The 20,294-nt window shown below is 38.2% G+C and overlaps 1 protein-coding gene and 1 pseudogene across 1 annotated transcript; both read left to right on the top strand.

The window, feature by feature from the left end:
* The first annotated feature begins 3,467 nt into the window (after nucleotides 1–3,467).
* LOC122063674 lies at nucleotides 3,468–9,824 on the top strand (annotated as a pseudogene).
* A 7,269-nt stretch (nucleotides 9,825–17,093) lies between these two features.
* Nucleotides 17,094–19,505, top strand: LOC122063665 (cytochrome P450 736A117-like). Its single transcript, XM_042627360.1, has 2 exons — nucleotides 17,094–17,674; nucleotides 18,783–19,505. The coding sequence occupies exons 1-2, from the start codon at nucleotides 17,372–17,374 to the stop codon at nucleotides 19,395–19,397; spliced, it is 918 nt and encodes a 305-aa protein (XP_042483294.1). The 5' UTR covers nucleotides 17,094–17,371; the 3' UTR covers nucleotides 19,398–19,505.
* Nucleotides 19,506–20,294: the final 789 nt, after the last annotated feature.

Raw genomic sequence — 20,294 nt, 5'->3', positions numbered from 1 at the left:
ATTAAATCTAGCCCCAGTCAATCTTCTCATAAGATCTTGAGCCTGTGATTTCGTAGAGTTGTCAAATTTTACTTTTATTGCAACCAAATACTTAGAAGCAGTATCCTTTTCTATCAACACTATCCTTAATAGATTTAGAAAAACACTTTCAATAACTACCAAGGACTTCATGTTTGCAGTGACCCACTTGTCATAATCCCGTTTCTCAGTTGGGGTACTTGTCATAGTAGGTTCAACTGGTTTGGTGGTTCTAATACACAGGTTTAGGTCCTTTAGAATCATGTAGACCTCTAAGTCTTCCATCAATTTCTTGAAATTATACCTAGTAAGTTTAGAACTATCAAGTACACCAAACTGAAAGACATCCTTTTGAATATTTCAATAAAGAATGTTCCATTCAACATACAAACATATATGTAAAGGAATAAACATATAACTACTAACAAAGGTAAACATTATAATGCTCAATTATCAATTACTTCAAGAGTGTCAACCATAAATTCATTCCTGACCTTTGGATTTGAAATGTATTGGTCCACTTAAGTTATCTACTTCTTCAAAATTTTGAAAAATAGTGCCATCTTTAGATGGACAACATCCTCCAGGTTGAGAAATCCCTTTTCCAATTTCATTTGCTTTAACTCTAATTTTTCTTTGATAGTATCACCTTTCAGTGAACATTAGCAACCTTGCTACCAAATATTCATCTTTATCTTTTTAAGCAAAGAAGACATTTGATTAGTATTCTATTACAAAAAGGTTGAATTTTACCACTTTGGTGGATTCCATCAAATCTCACTGCAATAGTCTACAAACATATTTCGACAGCTAAAGTGGGATTGTTTAAACATGAACTAAAAATCATATGTAAAAAAGCATGGTCTTTCATTAGCTAATAAATAAATTACTATGCTGACATGCAAGTGATGTATAAGCTTGTTTTCTTTTATTTCTTCTAATTAAGAGAATACAAAGAAAAATAACAAAATTTTCATACTTCTAATTTCCATAAAATAGACCCTAAAATTTAATCATAACTAAGCTCATAATATATCAAAACAAAGAGCACGAAAAATTGGAATTAATGCAAAAAACCAGCGTAAAAAATTCCTCTCCATCTGCTCGTACAAGCCATTAAAGATGCAGGTAAAAAGGATCTAAATTGGTTCCAGTTTGGTTCAACCAACTGGTTTGATTCGATCCAGCCAATCCAACTTGGCTCAAAATTTTGGGTCTTCAGGTAAAAAATTTGGGTTGGTCAACGATCAATGATCAATGGTCAATGGTTAACAGCCCCAGTCAAAAGGTCGACCGGATCAAAAGTTCGGGTTTCTTGGTCTCATTGTGAGTCAGTGAGTCAACCTGCTTTTGGGTTAACTCAGACGAAACAAAATAGTTTGACTCACCAGTTTACTGTGTTAACTCAAAAACCTACCTAATTGACCCGATGAGGACCTACTACCACCCTTTTTTTTCCTATCGTCAATTTTTTACTGCACCCAGTAGTGTTTTTGGTCAATTCCGTGATGTACCTCCTCTCATTACATTTGTCTTCTTGTCTCCTACAACTTTCACAAAGAAATTTTTCTGATCTAAAACTGTTTGATGATGGTAAACCGACGTTTTTCATAAATTGAAACCTAAAGCGTATGCAAAATCATTTTTCAATTAATTTTCTTAATTCTAGCACTATAGGGTTAGCTTTGATACCAACTATTAGAGATTCGACTCCACAAAATCATATGAACAACCTCCTATTAATTAGAATGTAAGAACTAATCATAAAAGAAATTAATCTCATACCTCTTGAGCATGAGTAAAGTCCCTAAACCAATATTGATGATAGCCTCATGACCAGTGATGAAGAACTACGCAATTGGAGTACTTATATTGAGATTTTCTATAGCCTCTTACTCTAAGATTTTCTCTCTCTGTGCACTTGCTTGTGTGAGAAAGAAGTGCTTCCAAAATAACGACTTATGTACGTAATGACTATAGGGACTATCAATATTCTAGTTATAATAGAATCCTTAAAACCCTATTCCACTCCCACAATGGAAAAGACTATGGGTTTCCTAATCAGAGTGGGTCTACAACTGCTTGGGCTCAATGGGCCAATCAGTATCAGGTATGCCCACATAAGAGTCCTAAAAGTTTTCTCTTCGTAAAACACATTAGGAAACTAGAATTAGAAGTAGGATGCCAATGAACTAACAAATGTTTTACTACTATTGAATCAGTGCATCATCTCTAGTTGAAAAGAATGAGTTAGTGGACGAAGTAGTGAGACAAACAAAAAAAACCTTAGAGTGGGTAAAACCGTAACTTCAAGAATCCTCTTTTGAAGAAATAATGATAGGATTTTGGGCAATGGCATTTGAAAAAAATGACCAAATAAGGGGTAAATTCCATTGTTTAGAAGACTGCACAATCAGATTTGACACTCTAGATACCGGGGATGTTAACTCATACTACTATTAATGTCACACCCTGCCTCCACTTACCTGATAGCTAGTGACTTGGACAGGCACACATGTACACAATCCATCCAGGATCAACGATGTAGTGCTTTAAGTTCATAAAGTTATGAAATAATTTTACAATCACATAGATAATAACAATCAAATTATAAACAACTGGTGATGTCTAATGATATCTACCATATTTATCAAAAAAGAAGTTTCACGGCGAAAATATAATTATAGTTATGACCCTAAGGCTATATCTGATAAGTAAAAAAGAATCAAAATGGAAGATGATACGCTCATCCTCAACGTGCTTCGAATGCACAATCGTCACATACGCAATTGTCCTAGCATGTAGCTAGCTCCTTATCCCAGAGGTCACCTTTGTAGAGAGCGGGATCCTCAGCCATAGACTGCAAATAATTCGTTGAATCAACATCTGAAAAAGGGGGCAACAATGAGGTTGGGCTTTTGCGAAGCCCAATGAGGGGTACACACAAATATTCACAAACAATTATAAATACACGAATAGAGATTAACAAGATTAAACGAATATAGTTGTAATGCAACATAAAGGAAAAATAAGGATTAAATGAATGCAAATATGATTCAAATTATTATTACACAAGTCTATCCACTAAACTAATTAAAATTAGGGTCTAAGTTCTACTGCAACATAGGGGATATCCCTGGTTCTAGGATTATATATATCGATCACCCAGCAATTTATGCTATTTACGAGTCAGGAGCCTACATATCCTGGGATCGTGTACATCGGCCACCTCGTAAACCCTAATGAATAATCCCCCCCTACACCACAGTCCTGGGATAAAACACATCGGTCACCCATGTTGTAGGATAGTCACGGTCCTAGGATCATTCACATCGGTCACTTATCCTGTGGAATAACAATATCTCACCCCTACTGGCAAGGGGTGTAGCATTCAGATTTTTCCTAATCAACATATTCTTAGTCCATAGTGCTTTTAGTGCTACTGCAACATGGGGGATATCCCTGGTCCAGAGATCATACACATCGGTCACCCAATGATATACGCTAGTTGCAAGTCAGGAGCCTACAGGTCTCGGGGTCATGTACATCGGTCACCCCAAAAACCCTTAATGAATAATCCCTCCTCCACTATGGTCCTGGGATCAAGCACATCGATCACTCGTGTTGTAGGCAAGGATTAAAGGATATGTATCGGTAGGGTATCGTATCATATCGGAGATACGCTAAGATACGTTAAAGATACACACATAAATAGATAGGAAATACTTTTTTATACACTTTTGCATAAAAAATAGTTAAAAAAAGTTATATATAGCATGTATTATGCATAAACAGTAAATTGAGAGTATCGCACTAAGAATCCAAGGTTTGTAGTTGTCCCATAAATGTAAAATCTTTGTTCCCATCCTTGATTTTCACTTTCGTTAGAGAGAAAAATGGTTGGCAGTAACTTTGGAACAATAACACCTCAAAAAATTATGTTTTTCTAAAAAATTACTTATTTTGGCCATTTTATGATCGTATCGGTAAGTATCGGTGTGTATCGATCGATACATATCGATACACACCGATATGTATTGACACGCATCGATACGTACCGATACACACCGATACATATCGATACTCATCGATACGTACCGATACATATCGATACCCATCGATACGTACCGATACATACTGAAACGTACATTTCACTTCGATTTTGAATTTTTCATAGAGTATCGGTGCGTATCGGTTGTGTATCGATGCGTATCAGTGTGTCGTAAGATACGTATCGATACAAAAGGGTTTTAAAAATTTAATGTATCGTATCGGTTAGTATCGTATCGGTAAGGACCGATACGGATACGTATCGGCCGATACGATACGATACGGATCGATACTTTAAACAATGGTTGTAGGATAGTCACAGTCCTGGGATTATGCACATCAGTCACCCGTGTTGTGGGATAACTAGTACCTAACCCTCTACTGGCAAGGGGTGTAGCACTCAATTATTTTTCTAATCAACATATTCTAAGTCCATAGTGTTTTAAGTGCTACTGTAACATAAGGGATATCCCTGGTCCTGGGATCATACACATCGGTCACCCAAAGATATATGCTAGTTGTGAGTCAGGAGCCTGTAGGTCCCGGGATCATGTACATCGGTCACCCCGCAAACCCCTAATGGATAATCCCTCTACACCACGGTCCTAGGATCAAGTACATCAGTCACCCGTGTTGTAGGACAATCACGGTCCCAGGATCATCCACATTGGTCACCCATGCTGTGGGATAACCAGTACCTCACACCTAGTGGCAAGGGGTATAACACTCGATTATTTTCCTAGCCCAATGCATCCTATCATGATTCATATCACATCACAAATACAAGGTGATCATGCTTGGGAATGCAATACCAGAATCTCTCACAACCTCAGTCATCGGAATGTCCCTCAACCTCGACCATGCTGCACCCACAAGCATGACCACATAGAGTGGGCATGCAGTACCAAAATCTCCCACAACCTCGGCCATGCTATATCCCATTCACACACACACACACACTGCATAGCCAAAATGCATACCATCATGCCACATAAACATTCACCACTAGAGACAAGATTATAATATGCAGTATGACATGATCATCCACATATGCATCATGATATAAACATTCCATAAAATCACACAAAATCCCCTCCCCTCGAATCTTTAGTGTTGGTGGACAGCCGATGGTCTCGTGTTGCGTTGTCTCATCACGTCTTGGTTCTAATCCTAGGATACATAAGGTTTTTAAGAAAATTAGTCAACCGTAGGGAGGTTTGCCCTTAGGGTACATGTTCTAGCTTCATTTCCTATTTTCCTTTTCTTTGAATCATTCTCAAGTTGGGGGTTTTGGGATTATAAGGTCGATTTATATGTAGGGATGTTCACCCATATCAATTAACTTAGATTTTTTGTGTTTAGTGGGTTAGTTAAGCTAGGGTTACATAATGTACCCAAAATCGCCAAATTTCAAGTCTAAGTTAAGCTAAAATTTGGGAAATTCTATTGAGGGTTTATGTGGTGATCACCAATGGCTTATATGGTCACCCCAATCCATTATACAAATATTAAATTTCATTTTTTCTAACCCAAATTTTGGTTTAAATGGTTGGTTATAAAAGATTTGGGCAAGGTTCACAATTTCTAGGGTTTAATTATCCAAATTGGAGATTTGAGGTGGGAATTTCATAAAGGAAAGTTTATAGATTAAAATTGAGCCACCAACTTTGCTAGGGTAAGTTTCCTCCACCAAATCCCCCTCCCAATTAGTAGTCTTGACAAGTGGGAAGGTGGGTTTTAGAAAATTTGGGCAATTTCTACATCTCTAGATTTTGTGTTGCCCAAATTGGGGATTTTTGATTGGGCTTTCTATGGAGATTGTCCATAGGCCTAATTGTGACCATTTCATCCTTAGTTTAGGTATAAGACATCATTTTCCCAACCTAGGGTTAGGTTAAGAGGTTAGGTCATAGAGGATTTGAGCAAATTCTCAAATCCTAGGGTTTTGGGTTTCTAAATTTTGACGCTTTTCATATGGGAGGTTCCCCACACTCAATGTGAGTGGTTAACTTGCTTGATTAGGTTACTCTCACCAAAATCCCCTACTTAATTTGTAGATTGGGTATGTGGGTAGAGGGATTTCAGTTGGGAGTTTTCATTAGCTTTAATGGAGAGCAAAAATGGGAGAGAGAGAGATAACTACTTAGAAGGTAGAGAGAAAAAGAAGACTTACCTTTAATGGGTAGGGCCCTCCTTGCTTCCCTCTTCTTCCTCCTCCCTTGCTCTTCTCCTTCTTCTTCTTCTTCTCCTTCCACACTTCTATTACTTTTAATTTGGTAGGAATGAAATGAATGGCAAGAGTCTCTATTTATAGCCACTTAAGTTAATTAAGGACTGTTTAGAAAAATAATGGGTTTCTACCCTTTATCGGTTTAAATTATAATTTGGGATAATAGGCCTGCCTTGGGGTGTTTCGATACATTAATCCATTTCTAATTATGTTGCTCCATCCTTGGGATTAGGTTTGCGCTTAACGGGTGCGAGGAGTCGGGTCCCATGGCCAAATAACTTGGTTTTGCCCTACATATTCACCAAAGGGCGTTCATTGCCCAAGGCTTAATTGGTCCCCTTTGTGTGGAAATAGATCCTTAAGTTGAGTGAACCCTCCCAAGGTGTTTTCAGTGTGTGGACTCTATCTCTTGGTACATTTCACTATTAAGGTTCGGGAAAATTCTCTTCAATGGCAGAGTACTTACCCTAACTTCTTCTATGGTTTGTAACCATTTCATGTAATGAGTTGGGAAAATTCATAAATTAATAGTGGTTGTCCCCTAGGTTACATTATCTAAGTCCAAAAGTTGAATTTAGCCTGGGTTTTTGGGCACGGGTGTAACAAGTAACACTTTCCTCAAGAATAGAGGACAACAGTCAAATGGCCAAGACAATACTCCTTCCTAACTCTCGAAAATTAGTTGCTTCCCGGGCTGCAGCTATTTGAATGCAACTTAGGTAGCAACTAAAATTTTTCCCTTACCAGTACATCCCTACCTTTTAAAAGATTTTTTCAATCCCAAGATCTATTCTCTTAACAACAATTGGGTAATATAATTGATAAGATTATAGTAAACAAGCCCACACTCATTAAGAGATCTCGAATTCAAATTTTCTAGTTGTTACATTTCCCCATGCCCCATTTCAAAGAAAAAAATCCATCCGTTTTTAGGCAAAGCAACCAAAAAGGGCGATATAGGAAATATTTCCCTTCCATGCAAACAAAATTTCGAAGAGAGGTTGTTGGTTGTAATTTAATTTCAACACGTGTTGCTTAATGAAACAAAAATGTTGCTGTTCCCTACGCTACCAAAATATCAACGTTTTAAATGCTACTGCTTGGATACGACCATCACATGGCGGTCCCGTCCATGTCCATTCATCCATCCAGGCAAAACCATATGGGTTCAATTCAACAGAGCTAATCAACAGGTGGAGATATGATAGAGCTCAGTGGCTGAAAAGTGGCAGCCGACATTTTTTGACTTGGTTTTAAACTTGATCCATAGTAACACGGCCTTAGGCGGTAATTAAAAATCACACGTAATATGCATGAGGATGGGTCCCAACTACGTAATAGATGAGTTAAGCATGTTCTTTCCACTAGCTATTTTCTTAGTGTGGATCAGGTTTTCGATATTTTGATTCACATAGATGGAATTTGTCATACGATTTTTTTTGAGTGGATTCTATTTGTATGAATCAATTTCGTATCAGAATGATTTTTGTATGAAAATCTGATTTGTTCCCTTACATTTTGATGTAATGAAAAAATGAGTTATAATCTAATCTCAACCGCTAAAACGGATTAAATCAAATCAAAACATTCTTGATTGAACCAGGTCTTATTAGTTTGGGGTATTATGAACCAGATTGAAATCGGCTCAAAACTTGTACTGAAATTGGAATCTAACTACTAAGAACTAGCTCTTTTGTATAGATTTTTATAATAAATCAAAATTAAATCAAACCAACTGATTGAAATCGGCCTGAAACTATAAAAAACTAGTTCTTTATTTGTACAATAAACCGAACTTAAACCAAAACCAATTAACCTACTAATTCACACCCGCAATCCACACAATGACCCTAGAAACTACTTCACCTTAACTCCCACCATTTATATACGATAACAAATTTCAATGTGGACCGGTAGAGAAGACTAGATGAGTGGCTTCTCTATCCTCTATATATTTTGAGCCAGTAACGAATACAACATAGAAAAAAATGCTTCAAATGTTCATGCCTTCTTCTACCTTGGTTCATGCCTTCTTCTTTCTTTGCTTTCTCTTCCTCTTCATCCGAAAAACCCAAAAAAATAAACATAGATTACCACCTTCTCCATGAAAACTTCCTATAATAGGAAACCTCCACCAACTAGGCCTACTCCCACACCAAACACTCCTTGCCTTAGCTCAACGCCATGGCCCTCTCATGCTGTTACACTTCGGCAGCAAACCAACCCTTATAGTCTCGTTGACCGACCTGGCTCGCGAGATAATGAAAACCCATCTTCTCGAACAGACCGGACTCAAGCATCGCTACGAGATAATAATAATAATAATAATAATAATAATAATAATAATAACAACGAAAAAATATAGATAATTGTGTCCATTAAACTAGGCCAGATTTCATCAATAATACCAAAAATATGCAATTAAACCATCCCTTGCCTCCCCTGAGATTTGATAAAGAATGAATTGTGGTTGAACTAGCCTCTTTGGTGGTTCATCCCTAATCAGCCAACCCAGTTTAGTATTACCTTGAAAGAAAAAAGGATACAAATTCAGCTCAAGATTGGATTGACTTAAGAGTATTAATGATAAAGTAACTTGTCTCTAACCCAAAACCTACCCAAATTACACCCACTATTCCTTAGTGTCCTCTATTATTGGATGCAACTCTCTTTGATCACTTATAACAGTACATATCATTTCATTGCCTAGGATTACCATTACACAAGAGTTACAGTTCTTCTTTTATTCTCATGTTATTTTTTTTTCGTGTGCTTAATATTATTGGATGCATCTCTCTTTGATCACTAATCATAGTACATATCATTTCATTGTCAGGGATTGCCACTACATAAGAGTTACAATTCTTCTTTTATTCTCATGTTAATTTTTCTCTTGTGTTTATAGGACATGTTTTCTGGTGGGACTGATACCAATTATACAGTTATAGAATGGGCAATGGCAGAGCTCTTAAGACATCCAGAAATCATGAAAGAAGTATAGGATGAGGTGAGGAAGATTGCAAAGGGTAAAACAAACATTACTGAGGACAATTTAGAGCAAATGCACTACATGAAATCAGTAACAAAAGAGTCACTAAGATTGCATCCTCCAGTCCCATTATTGGTACCAAGAGAATCCATGGAAGATGTGGAAATACAAGGGTATGAAATTCCAGCCAAGACAAGGGTGATCATCAACTCAATGGCGATTGGAAGAGATCCCAGTTATTGGGAAGAAGCCGAAAAGTTTCAACCATAGAGGTTCTTGAATGCTGCTAGAAATGTTGATTTCAAAGGCCATGATTTTCAATTCATTCCATTTGGGGTAGATAGGAGGGGATGCCCTGGGACTCAATTTGCAATTTCTGTTAATGAACTTGCCCTGGCAAATATTTTGAACAACTTTGATTGGGCATTGTCGGATGGAGTAAGTAGAAAAGATTTAGATATGACAGAATGTTTAGGGATTACAGCCCATCTTAAATCTCCTCTTCTTCTTGTTGCAACTCCTCACTATTAATTATCAATGAGAATGATGATCTAGTTGTTTGTTTGTTGTTGAAACTTGAAAGGTATCATCTATTGTAGATATTTCTGAGTAACTAATGTGATGCCTACTTGAAGAAACAATCATGCTTGACTTCTTACTTACCATGCAAATTTGATTCTTCATCCTTGAATTGTTGGATGTGCGTTCACTTATTTTCAGATCATCAACTTACTTAAATTGTAAAGTTGCTCCATTGGGACCTAGTAGTCATGGTTGGTGTCGGAAAATAGCCTCCCCATGAGTGGAGATAAAGTTGTGTATATTATGATCCTTCCTACACTCTATAATGGTGGAAGTCTTATGCATTAGGTATGCCATATGCCATCAGTTTACTTTATTGTGAGTTTAATTTGTGGTTTAGATAGCTTCAATGCACAAAGACACATAAATTTTGATTGGGCTACTGCTAAAAATTATATCAGTTAAAACAGGGATAATGAAGAAATTTATGTAAAATATAAAATAGTGTAGGTGTAGACACCCATTTTTTCCATCCACCATTGACAATGATGATTTACAGGATATGGATACGATCTACACTTTCAATCGGCGGAGAGTTTGGCATTTCTTAAGTCAAACCCAAAACCCAAGTCAAACCCAAAATCCTAATCTATACACAATCAAACCATACCCGATCTCGGTGGCACTCAATACTAACAAATTGTATATTAACGAATCGAATCTATGCACTTTTTGATAGTGTGAGAACGGTATGAAAATGGATTGTCGAACATCCCAGGGTGCAATAGGGTATGAGTCCTTCCTTGCACGTCCTAAATGATTCCAAGCTAAAAAGAGGATCGATACTTATATTGATGGATAGTACTCAAAAATACAATTACGATGACGTATAATGAGTAAAAATCGGACCACAAGATCTCCTAGAATCACACCCAGAAGCCAAAAGCCCTACAGAGGTAGCATTAGCATCTAACTGATCCATAGAATATTCCTTTCTCGTGGCCCCACAAACTTTTCGCTGCCCCGTGAGCAACCCAGAAATTGTGATTTCCCTTTTTGCAGCCTCGTGCCTTGTTTTTTTTTTTTTTTTTTGTCATTTTTGGTAGCCCCGCGAAAATTTACCCCTTTGGGTCTGAATTCCCATAAAGAGGAGATTGTTCACCCATCCCAAGACACACAAGCATCTACCCTTTCACCTACTCCTCTCCTTGTGAATTACCTACCTTCCCAAGTATCTCAAAGTGCTAAGAAGATTCCTCTAGTCTTCACTTTTTGTCTTTTCTCGTCATAACCGCCACTAACTAAAGTTTGGCCAGAATACTCTTCAATTTCATTATCTCGGTTTGCGTTCTTAAACAAGAAAAAACTTAAAATACCTGAAAAATCCAAAAAATCCCCTAAACCTTAGGAATGCCTCAGAAATTTTTTAGTAGCCACGCCTTCTCTAGATTCTTTTGAATTCCATCAGCATAATACCAGGATCCCAGAAATTCTGCTGAAATTCCTCTTCGGATCCTAGAAAGATCAAAGTCTCCGAAGAAGGATAGTAGATAGTCAAATACACCTCCTCCTGAGCTAAGAGACACCCACCAAAGTTCGCCACTGCATCAATAGGGGCTTCTCTCTCTCGACTTGAAACCAAGGTCAAGCACAGGTATAAACTCTCAACTTTTTTTTTTTTTTTGCTAAAATATAATATTATTAAAAACGAAAAGCCAAAAAAATAATAAACAAACCACAGAGTAGGACACAAGGCCCCACCTTCGCCATTGTCATCAGCAGGACCAAGGACCACCCACTACATAAACCTATACGAAGGCCTAGAAGATTCATCTCTCGCCATCATATCAGAGACATAGGACGGGAAGACATTAGCTTTCTTGGCCAGAATATCTACCACTGAATTCCCTTCTCTGTAATTGTGAGTGATTTTCCATGGGGTCCTTTCCAAGTAAGGCTTTAGATGATTGCATCTCTACATAGCCAACCATGGGATTTTTTCCTAATGCACTACCATAACCAGCGATGTAGAGTCAGATTCTATTCAGACGGATGGAATAGCCAATTGTTTAGCTTTCATGAGACCCTGCATTAGACCTTCAAACTCCGCTTCATAAATTTCTTTGATCCCCAGATACACACTTCAAGACCAAAGACATATATTATTGTGATCTCTCATGATCGCACCTGCCCCTACGTTATCAGGATTCCCAAGAGAGCTTCCGTCAAAATTTAGTTTAACCCACTCCATAGGTGGTTTGCACCAAAATACTTCCAGGGGAGGTTTTATTCCCGCGCTAATAATGTTCAGACCCAACCTTCTGCAACTGAGAATGTTGTTCACCATGCTAATAAACTCTCAACTCAAGTAGCCATAATGTAGACTCTTCAACTCATATGTGATAGTTTACATAGTAGCGTAGCAATAACTTAATCATGTATGTGGTATAGGATTAATTAGGGGAGAATATTCGTTTTTATGTATCTAGTAGGAAGACCAGATCAACCAGATGGAGTGGGTACCTAACACCTTCCCAACTCCACGATCTAACACTTATCCTCATCTCTGGACTAGACTATTATAGGGCTCTTTCGACACGTATCGGGCCCACACATCCGGTCCTAGGCCCTAACCCTAGGTGGCAACTCCAAACCTAAAGTTCCCCAATCCTAAATATTGGACCATTATCAATTTTCCTCTTAAAAAACCTTAAGAGAAAAAAGAGACGGTCTGTGGAATAGGTCCCCACGAATCTTTGAGCGGGGATGAGGCTATGTGCGGCCCTATGGATGTGCTTGAAAGAGAGGATTTGAGAAGTCCATCTTTTGGGTTAGAGACCTTTTTCTTAAGGGTATGATTAGCGAAGTTGGCCATGGTAGATTTATTAGCCAATGGATAAATTTATGGATCTGCGAATATACTCCATCTGCATCTCCTTTTCTACTTCACCATCTTGGCACATCAAGAGTGATGGATTTGACAAACCACAACTCCTGTTCTTGGAGATCTTAGCTTGTGAAGCTTCAGTGGGCTACGGTATCCCTATTGCAAATTTATCTATTCTCATTTCATTGTTTGAAATGGATGATACCTATATCTAGACCCCGACTTCAAATGGTTCTCTGTTTCATTTTCTTATAGAATCTCTTTTCGTCTCTCTTTTGCACAAATTAATTATGTTTGGAAATTTTTTGGCAAAAGATCCCTGAATGAAAAAAAAAAATGGTTTGGAAATTATTGTTAGAGTGAGTCCCTCTGTGATATCCTACTTTCTAAACCCGGTCTAATTACCCGGTTGGTTTGATTTAGCCTTGCAGAACCTGAACCCAAGCGAGCCGAGTTGGGTACCCTATGGAACATGATGGTAAGGGTGTCTCTAAACTCAGGTTGGCCATACGAGTCAGATTCAGTTCCTAGTGAAGTCCAGGTGCCCAAGCTGTGCACTTGCACGTATCACAAGGCCATGTATGCATAATAAAGGTACATAGCCGTATTTTGTGTCGAGTATGTATTCTGGTCAATGACCAAGAGTGAAATATGTGTCGGGGCTGAGCCCCCTCAAAATCCTAGACTAATCAGCTAAGTTTTGGTCGACCGGTGGGTGGTCATAGGTGGGTTGGACTCACCTGTGTGACCCACCACTCTGGTCATTAGATATTTTGACCCAAGTATAAATAACATTTATTACTTTTCTTCACCCTCATTTATTGTTTACAAGGTGGCTAAGAAAATTAAAGAGGACAGAAACGAAGGAGAGAGAAGGGAAGAAGAAGGAAGAAATAGGGAAGAAGATGATTGTTACATGTCGCCGGGGTCAGATCCTTTGAATCCGACACCGGATTAGTGACCCTCATCTTGAGATCTATGATTTGAGGTGAGTAAAGACTGTATTTCTTAAACTCTCATGAAACCCTAAGTGAAATCCTATAATTTTGGTAGGAATCCTTTAGATCTTGTTAATCCCTCTTGGGAATATGAATCTAAGGCTTAATGAATGACCTACGTATTGTTTATGAAGGTTTTAGAGGAAGAAATTACAGGATTTGAGAAGCATTTGTTGATCTCTTTAGCTATAGAGAAGATTTGAGGTTTTTGAAGTGTTCTTGAATAAAGAGGTAAAACCCAAGCTTGAAACTCTGAATCGGTCCTAGATCTAGGTTAGAATCATAATATGGGACCTTAGATTGTGGAAAACGAAGTTGAATTGACCCCTCGTGGTTTCCCCAAGGTGGGATGAAGAATGGGAATGAACATCAAAATCCCGGTCCTGTGTGGTGGGTGCCTGAAAATGGTTGGACCCACCAATCCGAAGCCTGCCTGTCCTAGATGGGTTGCTGGCTTGACTGGCGAGCAAGACCGGTGGGCACCTAGCCCGCTGATCTAGACAGTGCCCCCTGAGTCGAGTGGCAAGCAAGGACTGTTGGGCACTTGGCCCACGCTCCTGGCCCTCGGGTCCTTACAGGGCCCTTGAGTCAGCGGCAGACAAGGATCGACCGGTACATTGCCCGCCGGTTGACCCACCAATCTGAATTTTTGGGTTTTGATTGGGCCCAAATTTGTCGGGCAACCTTCTCTAGTGATTTTAAACACGTTGGGTTCATCATACCTCATTGGTTATGAGCCTAAAGCGAAGATATACTAAACTTGACCTCTTTTATGATATGTTTTACTAGAAAATCACGTCATCGCAGGCCGGATCATCCTCGTACCAAGGGTAATCATTGTACACAACTAGGTAAGTGGGAAGAGAACATTGACTTTATTTTTGAAGTGTTTTTGCATCATTCCATTGTTGTTGTAGATTAGCCATGTCATCATTTCATTACTGTGTGTAGACTAGTCATCCACGTATGCAATTTGCATGCATTGTCTTGTGCATTATGGAATTCATTTATGATTGTTATATTGAAATTTAAAAAAAAACATTCATTTGTTGAATCTTTAATAATCTCTTATTCCTTTTTGTTCTCTTACTCATCTCTGAATCTCTAATCATCTCTATATGTCTTCACCTAATTTCATTTCTCAATCGTCAAATTATTGACCTTGACCACAAGTTCTTGCTGAAATTCTTGAGTCTCACTCTCACACGCTACGCTTACACACACACACACACACAGAGAGAGAGAGAGAGAGAGAGAGAGAGAGAGAGTCCAGTTTAGAGTCCTTATGTGTTATGTGGGAAAGTTGATAACTGGGGTTTGAAACAGCACAGACTTCAACAATATAATTGAGATGCACCTGAGGTTTAAATTTTGAAAGACAGACTTAGGGTGGCAATCTTTTTTCAAATTTTTTTATGAACGACTTTAATTATATAATTGAGATAAGGTTTGAAACAACAGAGACTTGCATACACCAACTTAAAATTCGTATAAGCAAAATCCTTCCACACTTAAATAATTAAATAAATAAACGGAACGATTTTTATAAAGGGTAACCCACAGGAAAAAATGGTGGGTGGATGTTTAGAACAGTTATATGATTGATTATATAGAGTGAAATTATGTACATAGGTAGACCCCAACGTCAAATTTAACTTCAAACGATGGAACTGACTATGTGATAAAACTAAGTGTAAAAAAAAAAACTCCATTATATTGGAGGTTTACTATGTCGAGGATGTAGACATAAATATGAGTTGATGGGAGAACAAATGATTGAATTTATGGCTAAAATTTAAAATTTCAATTTAACAAATGATTGGGATAAGAGGGTGTTTAAATACCCTCCGGCTCAAAGATTTTATTTCCCTTCCATGCAAACAAAATTCGGCTGTAATTTAGTTTCGACACGTGTTGCTTAATGAAACAAAAATGTTATTGTTCTCTACGCTATCAAAAGGGAAAAAGTTGGATATGTCGTCGCTATCAAGTATGCTAGCACTTATTGTGTTTATCTCTCTTTTTTCTTTTTCTGAAATGACCCTCATATTTTTCTTGAATGATACTCCATCATGTGTTCTTATTGGTGCTATCCGCTAGTATACTTGATATCGACAACATACCTATACCTCCCCCTACCAAAATATTAACGTTTCAAATGCCATTGCCTAAATACAGCCATTACATGGTGGTCCCGCCCATGTCGATTCATCCATCCAGGCAAAACCACATGGGTTCAATTCAACAGAGCTAATCAACAGGTGGAGAAATGATAGAGTTCAGTGGCTGAAAAGTGGCAGCCGCCTTTTTTGACCTTATTTTAAACTTGATCCATGGTAACACGGCCTTAGGCGGAAATTAAAAATCACACGTAATATGCATGATGATGAGGTCATAATTACGTAATAGATAAGTCAAGCATGATCTTTCCCCTAGCTATTTTCTTTGTGTGGATCAGGTTTTCGATATTTTGATTCACATAGATGGAATTTGTGATAAGATTTTTTTTGAGTGGATTCCATTTGTATGAATCAATTTCGTATTAGAGTGATTCATCCTTGTATGAGAATTTGATTTGTTCCCTTACTTTTTGATGTAATGAAAAAATGAGTTACAATCTAATCTCAACCGTTAAAACGGATTAAATCAAATCAAAACATTCTTGATTGAACCAAGTCTTAATTAGTTTGGGGTATTATGAACCAGATTGAAATCGGCTCAAAACTTGTACTGAAATTGAAATCTAACTACTAAGAACTAGTTCTTTTGTATAGATTTGTATAATAAATCAAAATTAAATCAAACCAACTGATTGAAATCGGCCTGAAACTATAAAAAAAACTAGTTCTTTATTTGTACAATAAACCGAACTTAAACCAAAACCAATTAACCTACTGATTCACACCCGCAATCCACACAATGACCCTAGAAACTACTTCACCTTAACTCCCACCATTTATATACGATAACAAATTTCAATATGGACCGGTAGAGAAGACTAGAAGAGTGGCTTCTCTATCCTCTATATATTTTGAGCCAGTGACGAATACAACATAGAAAAAAATGCTTCAAATGTTCATGCCTTCTTCTACCTTGGTTCATGCCTTCTTCTTTCTTCTTTGCTTTCTCTTCCTCTTCATCCGAAAAACCCAAAAAAATAAACATAGATTACCACCTTCTCCATCAAAATTTCCTATAATAGGAAACCTCCACCAACTAGGCCTACTCCCACACCAAACACTCCTTGCCTTAGCTCAACGCCATGGCCCTCTCATGCTGTTACACTTCGGCAGCAAACCAACCCTTATAGTCTCGTCGGCCGACCTGGCTCGCGAGATAATGAAAACCAATGATCTTATCTTCTCGAACAGACCGGACTCAAGCATCGCTAGGAGATTATTATACAATCATAAGGACCTTGCCTTCACACCCTACGGCGAGTATTGGCGACAGGCACGTCGGATATGTGTCCTCCAGCTTTTGAGTAGCAAAAGGGTTCAATCCTTCTGTTCGGTGAGGGAAGAAGAGGTGAGCTTCTGAATGAGAAAATAAGACAGTCGTGCTCGTCTTTGGTGGATCTTAGTGAGACACTTAGTTGTCTAACTAATGATATAATTTGTAGGGTGGCATTAGGCAGGAAATATGGTGGGGATGTGGAAGGGAAGAGGTTTGGGGAGATGATTCGTGAGTTCACTACTCTCTTGGGAGTATTCAGTGTGAGGGACTTCATACCATGGCTTGGTTGGGTTGATTATGTGAGTGGATTGGATACAAGGGTGGAGAAGAACTTCAGAGAAATAGATTGTTTTCTTGATCGAGTAATTGAGGACCATATGATCCAATTTCAGAGAACGAAGGATGGGGGTTGTGGTGCTACTGATGGTGATGGCCAAGACTTTGTATACTTCTTGCTTGGGATTGAAAAAGATGATAGTGGTGGAATTATCCTTGAGAGAGACCACATTAAAGCTATAATTCTGGTGAGTACATCTGCCTTCTTGTCAATATCATCTTAGCTCATTACAAAATGACTACTTCCACTCCTGCTTTTTTCAATTCCACATAAGATTTTATTTCACCACCCCCCACCCACCTCCCAAAAAAAAAAAAAGCGTGCAATGAAATAGACAAGCATTTGGGACAATTGTGTTGAACATATGTGGACACAATGGAAATCGCTAGAACCTTTCGAGAAAATCTCAAGATATATGACATCATTTTAAAGAGTAATAGGCATAAATAGTGGTGTCAATCAGTTATGCCAGGTCAGTTTCGGTTGGATTTTATCGGTCTTTCCTAGTTAGTGGACCACATATTGTGATCAACCCACTTAAGTAATCAGTGTCAAATGCATGGTCCCATTAATACATAACCGGCTGGGTATTGGTACTTTAATCGGGCTAAATGAAACTTAAAGGGATAGAGACATTTATCTCTATATGATCTTTAAACATTTTGGGTAAAGTAAATGGTCCTTCAATGAGCTCTAAACAGGCTTCAAACATGTTGGGTTGTGTCAGGTTATTAGTCGGCTAGTCTTGAACTCTTGATCAGACGATTGTTGGGTAGGACATCTGCACCAAGAATGACCAAATAGTATCCAATTGGGGTTTGAAACCGCCTTGTTTAACAAATGATCCGGGTCGGATTTGAGCTTTCCTTGTCTGGCTAGTCGGGCCTGCTAATGTGAGCCCGAAATTGACACCCCTAGGAAGAGATAATTATGTCCATAAAATCTGACCAAAACCCACAATTGAACCATCCTTTGTCCCCGCCCCCACCCCCCTTTTTAGATTTGGTAACGAATGAGTTATGGTTGAACCAACCTCATTAGGGGTTTATCCATAATCAGCCAATCCAGTTGAGGATTACCTTTAAACAAAAATCCAGACTCAACTCAAGATTGGCTTGCCTTGAGAGTACAAGGTTCAAGATACACCACTATTCCTTAGTATATTATTGGATGCAGACCTCTTTTTTATCACTAATCAGGTTACATATTAGTTCATTCCCAAGGATAGCCACCACATAAGAATACACAATTCTTCTTACATTCTCATGTTAATTTTTCTCTTGTGTTTCCTATAGGACATGTTTGCTGCTGGGACTGATACCACTTACACAGTTATAGAATGGGCAATGGTAGAGCTCTTAAGGCATCCAGAAATCATGAAAGAAGTACAGGATGAAGTGAGGAAGATCGCAAAGGGTAAAACAAACATTACTGAGGACGATTTAGAGCAAATGCACTACATGAAATCAGTAATAAAAGAATCACTAAGACTGCATCCTCCAATCCCATTGTTGGTACCTAGAGAATCCCTGGAAGATGTGAAAATACAAGGGTATGATATTCCGGCCAAGACAACTGTGATCATCAACGCTTTGGCAATTGGAAGGGATCCCAATTATTGGGAAGAAGCAGAGCAGTTCCAACCAAAGAGGTTCTTGAATGCTGCTAGAAATGTTGATTTCAAAGGCCATGATTTTCAATTCATTCCCTTTGGGGCAGGTAGGAGGGGATGTCCTGGGACTCAGTTTGCAATTTCTGTTAATGAACTTGCCTTGGCAAATATTTTGAACAACTTTGATTGGGCATTGCTAGATGGAGTAAGTGGAAAGGATTTAGATATGACAGAATGTTCAGGGATTACAGCCCATCTTAAATCTTCTCTTCTTGTTATTCCAACTCCTCACTATTAATAATTGCCAGATCTAGTTGTTTGTTTGAAGTTGAAAATTGAAAGATATTTGAGTGTAACTAGTGTAATGCCTACTTATATAAATAGTTATGCTTGACTTCTTACTACAGATCACTTTGGATTTTGCAATTCACCATATTCTGATTTGGCTTTGATGCACATTTTTTATTCTGCCTTGAGCATGACAGGGTCTGAGCTAGGCTTTACAACTTGTAGGCTAAACTAAGACTCAGATTTTTCAGGCTTGAGGCCTAGCTGATGCCTTAGTCTGATCCTGGCATAATTGTGTATATAAATAGAATATACAATTATACATTATTATAACAATAATAAAAAATCATTGTCCCAACTTAATAGGGTCGGCTACATGGATCCAAAGAAAGCCAAAGGAAGAGAAAATGAAAGGCATTAAAGGGGACGGATTGATAATCACTAACAAAGTAGAACACAAATAAAGCGGGTCCACATTATTATAACAATACATATGGCCAAAAAAAGGGGGGCGGCCAAAGCTAGCCCGACCCAGCCCAATCAAGGTTATCAAGGCCGAGCTAGGCTGGATTCGACTGAGTCCAGTAGATCCAGTTGCATTCTTACCAGCATTTTTTGTGTGTGTGTGTGTGTGTGTGTGTGTGTGTGTGTGTAATGCATTCCTAGTTTCCTACTAATAATAGTCTCCCGTAAATGCTAACATTTACCACATTTTTTTCTTCGATAAGTCATTATTTCTCATCGATGAATCAGTCGGTTCTGGGAGAGAGGAAGATGAGAGGAATTTGGAGGCCAAAATAGAAGGAAAAGGAGGATGGTGTTCCGAGTAAAATTGACTTGTGGGCTCAAACCGAAAATATATTCCTATATAATCATCTACTTGATGGTTGTAAAAAATAACTGCAAC

Source organism: Macadamia integrifolia, unplaced genomic scaffold, assembly GCF_013358625.1.
Source record: "Macadamia integrifolia cultivar HAES 741 unplaced genomic scaffold, SCU_Mint_v3 scaffold1420, whole genome shotgun sequence".
In the NCBI taxonomy this organism is placed as follows: Eukaryota; Viridiplantae; Streptophyta; class Magnoliopsida; order Proteales; family Proteaceae; genus Macadamia; species Macadamia integrifolia.
The sequence above is the reverse complement of the archived record's forward strand: the minus strand, read 5'-3'. Positions and strand labels throughout refer to the sequence as shown.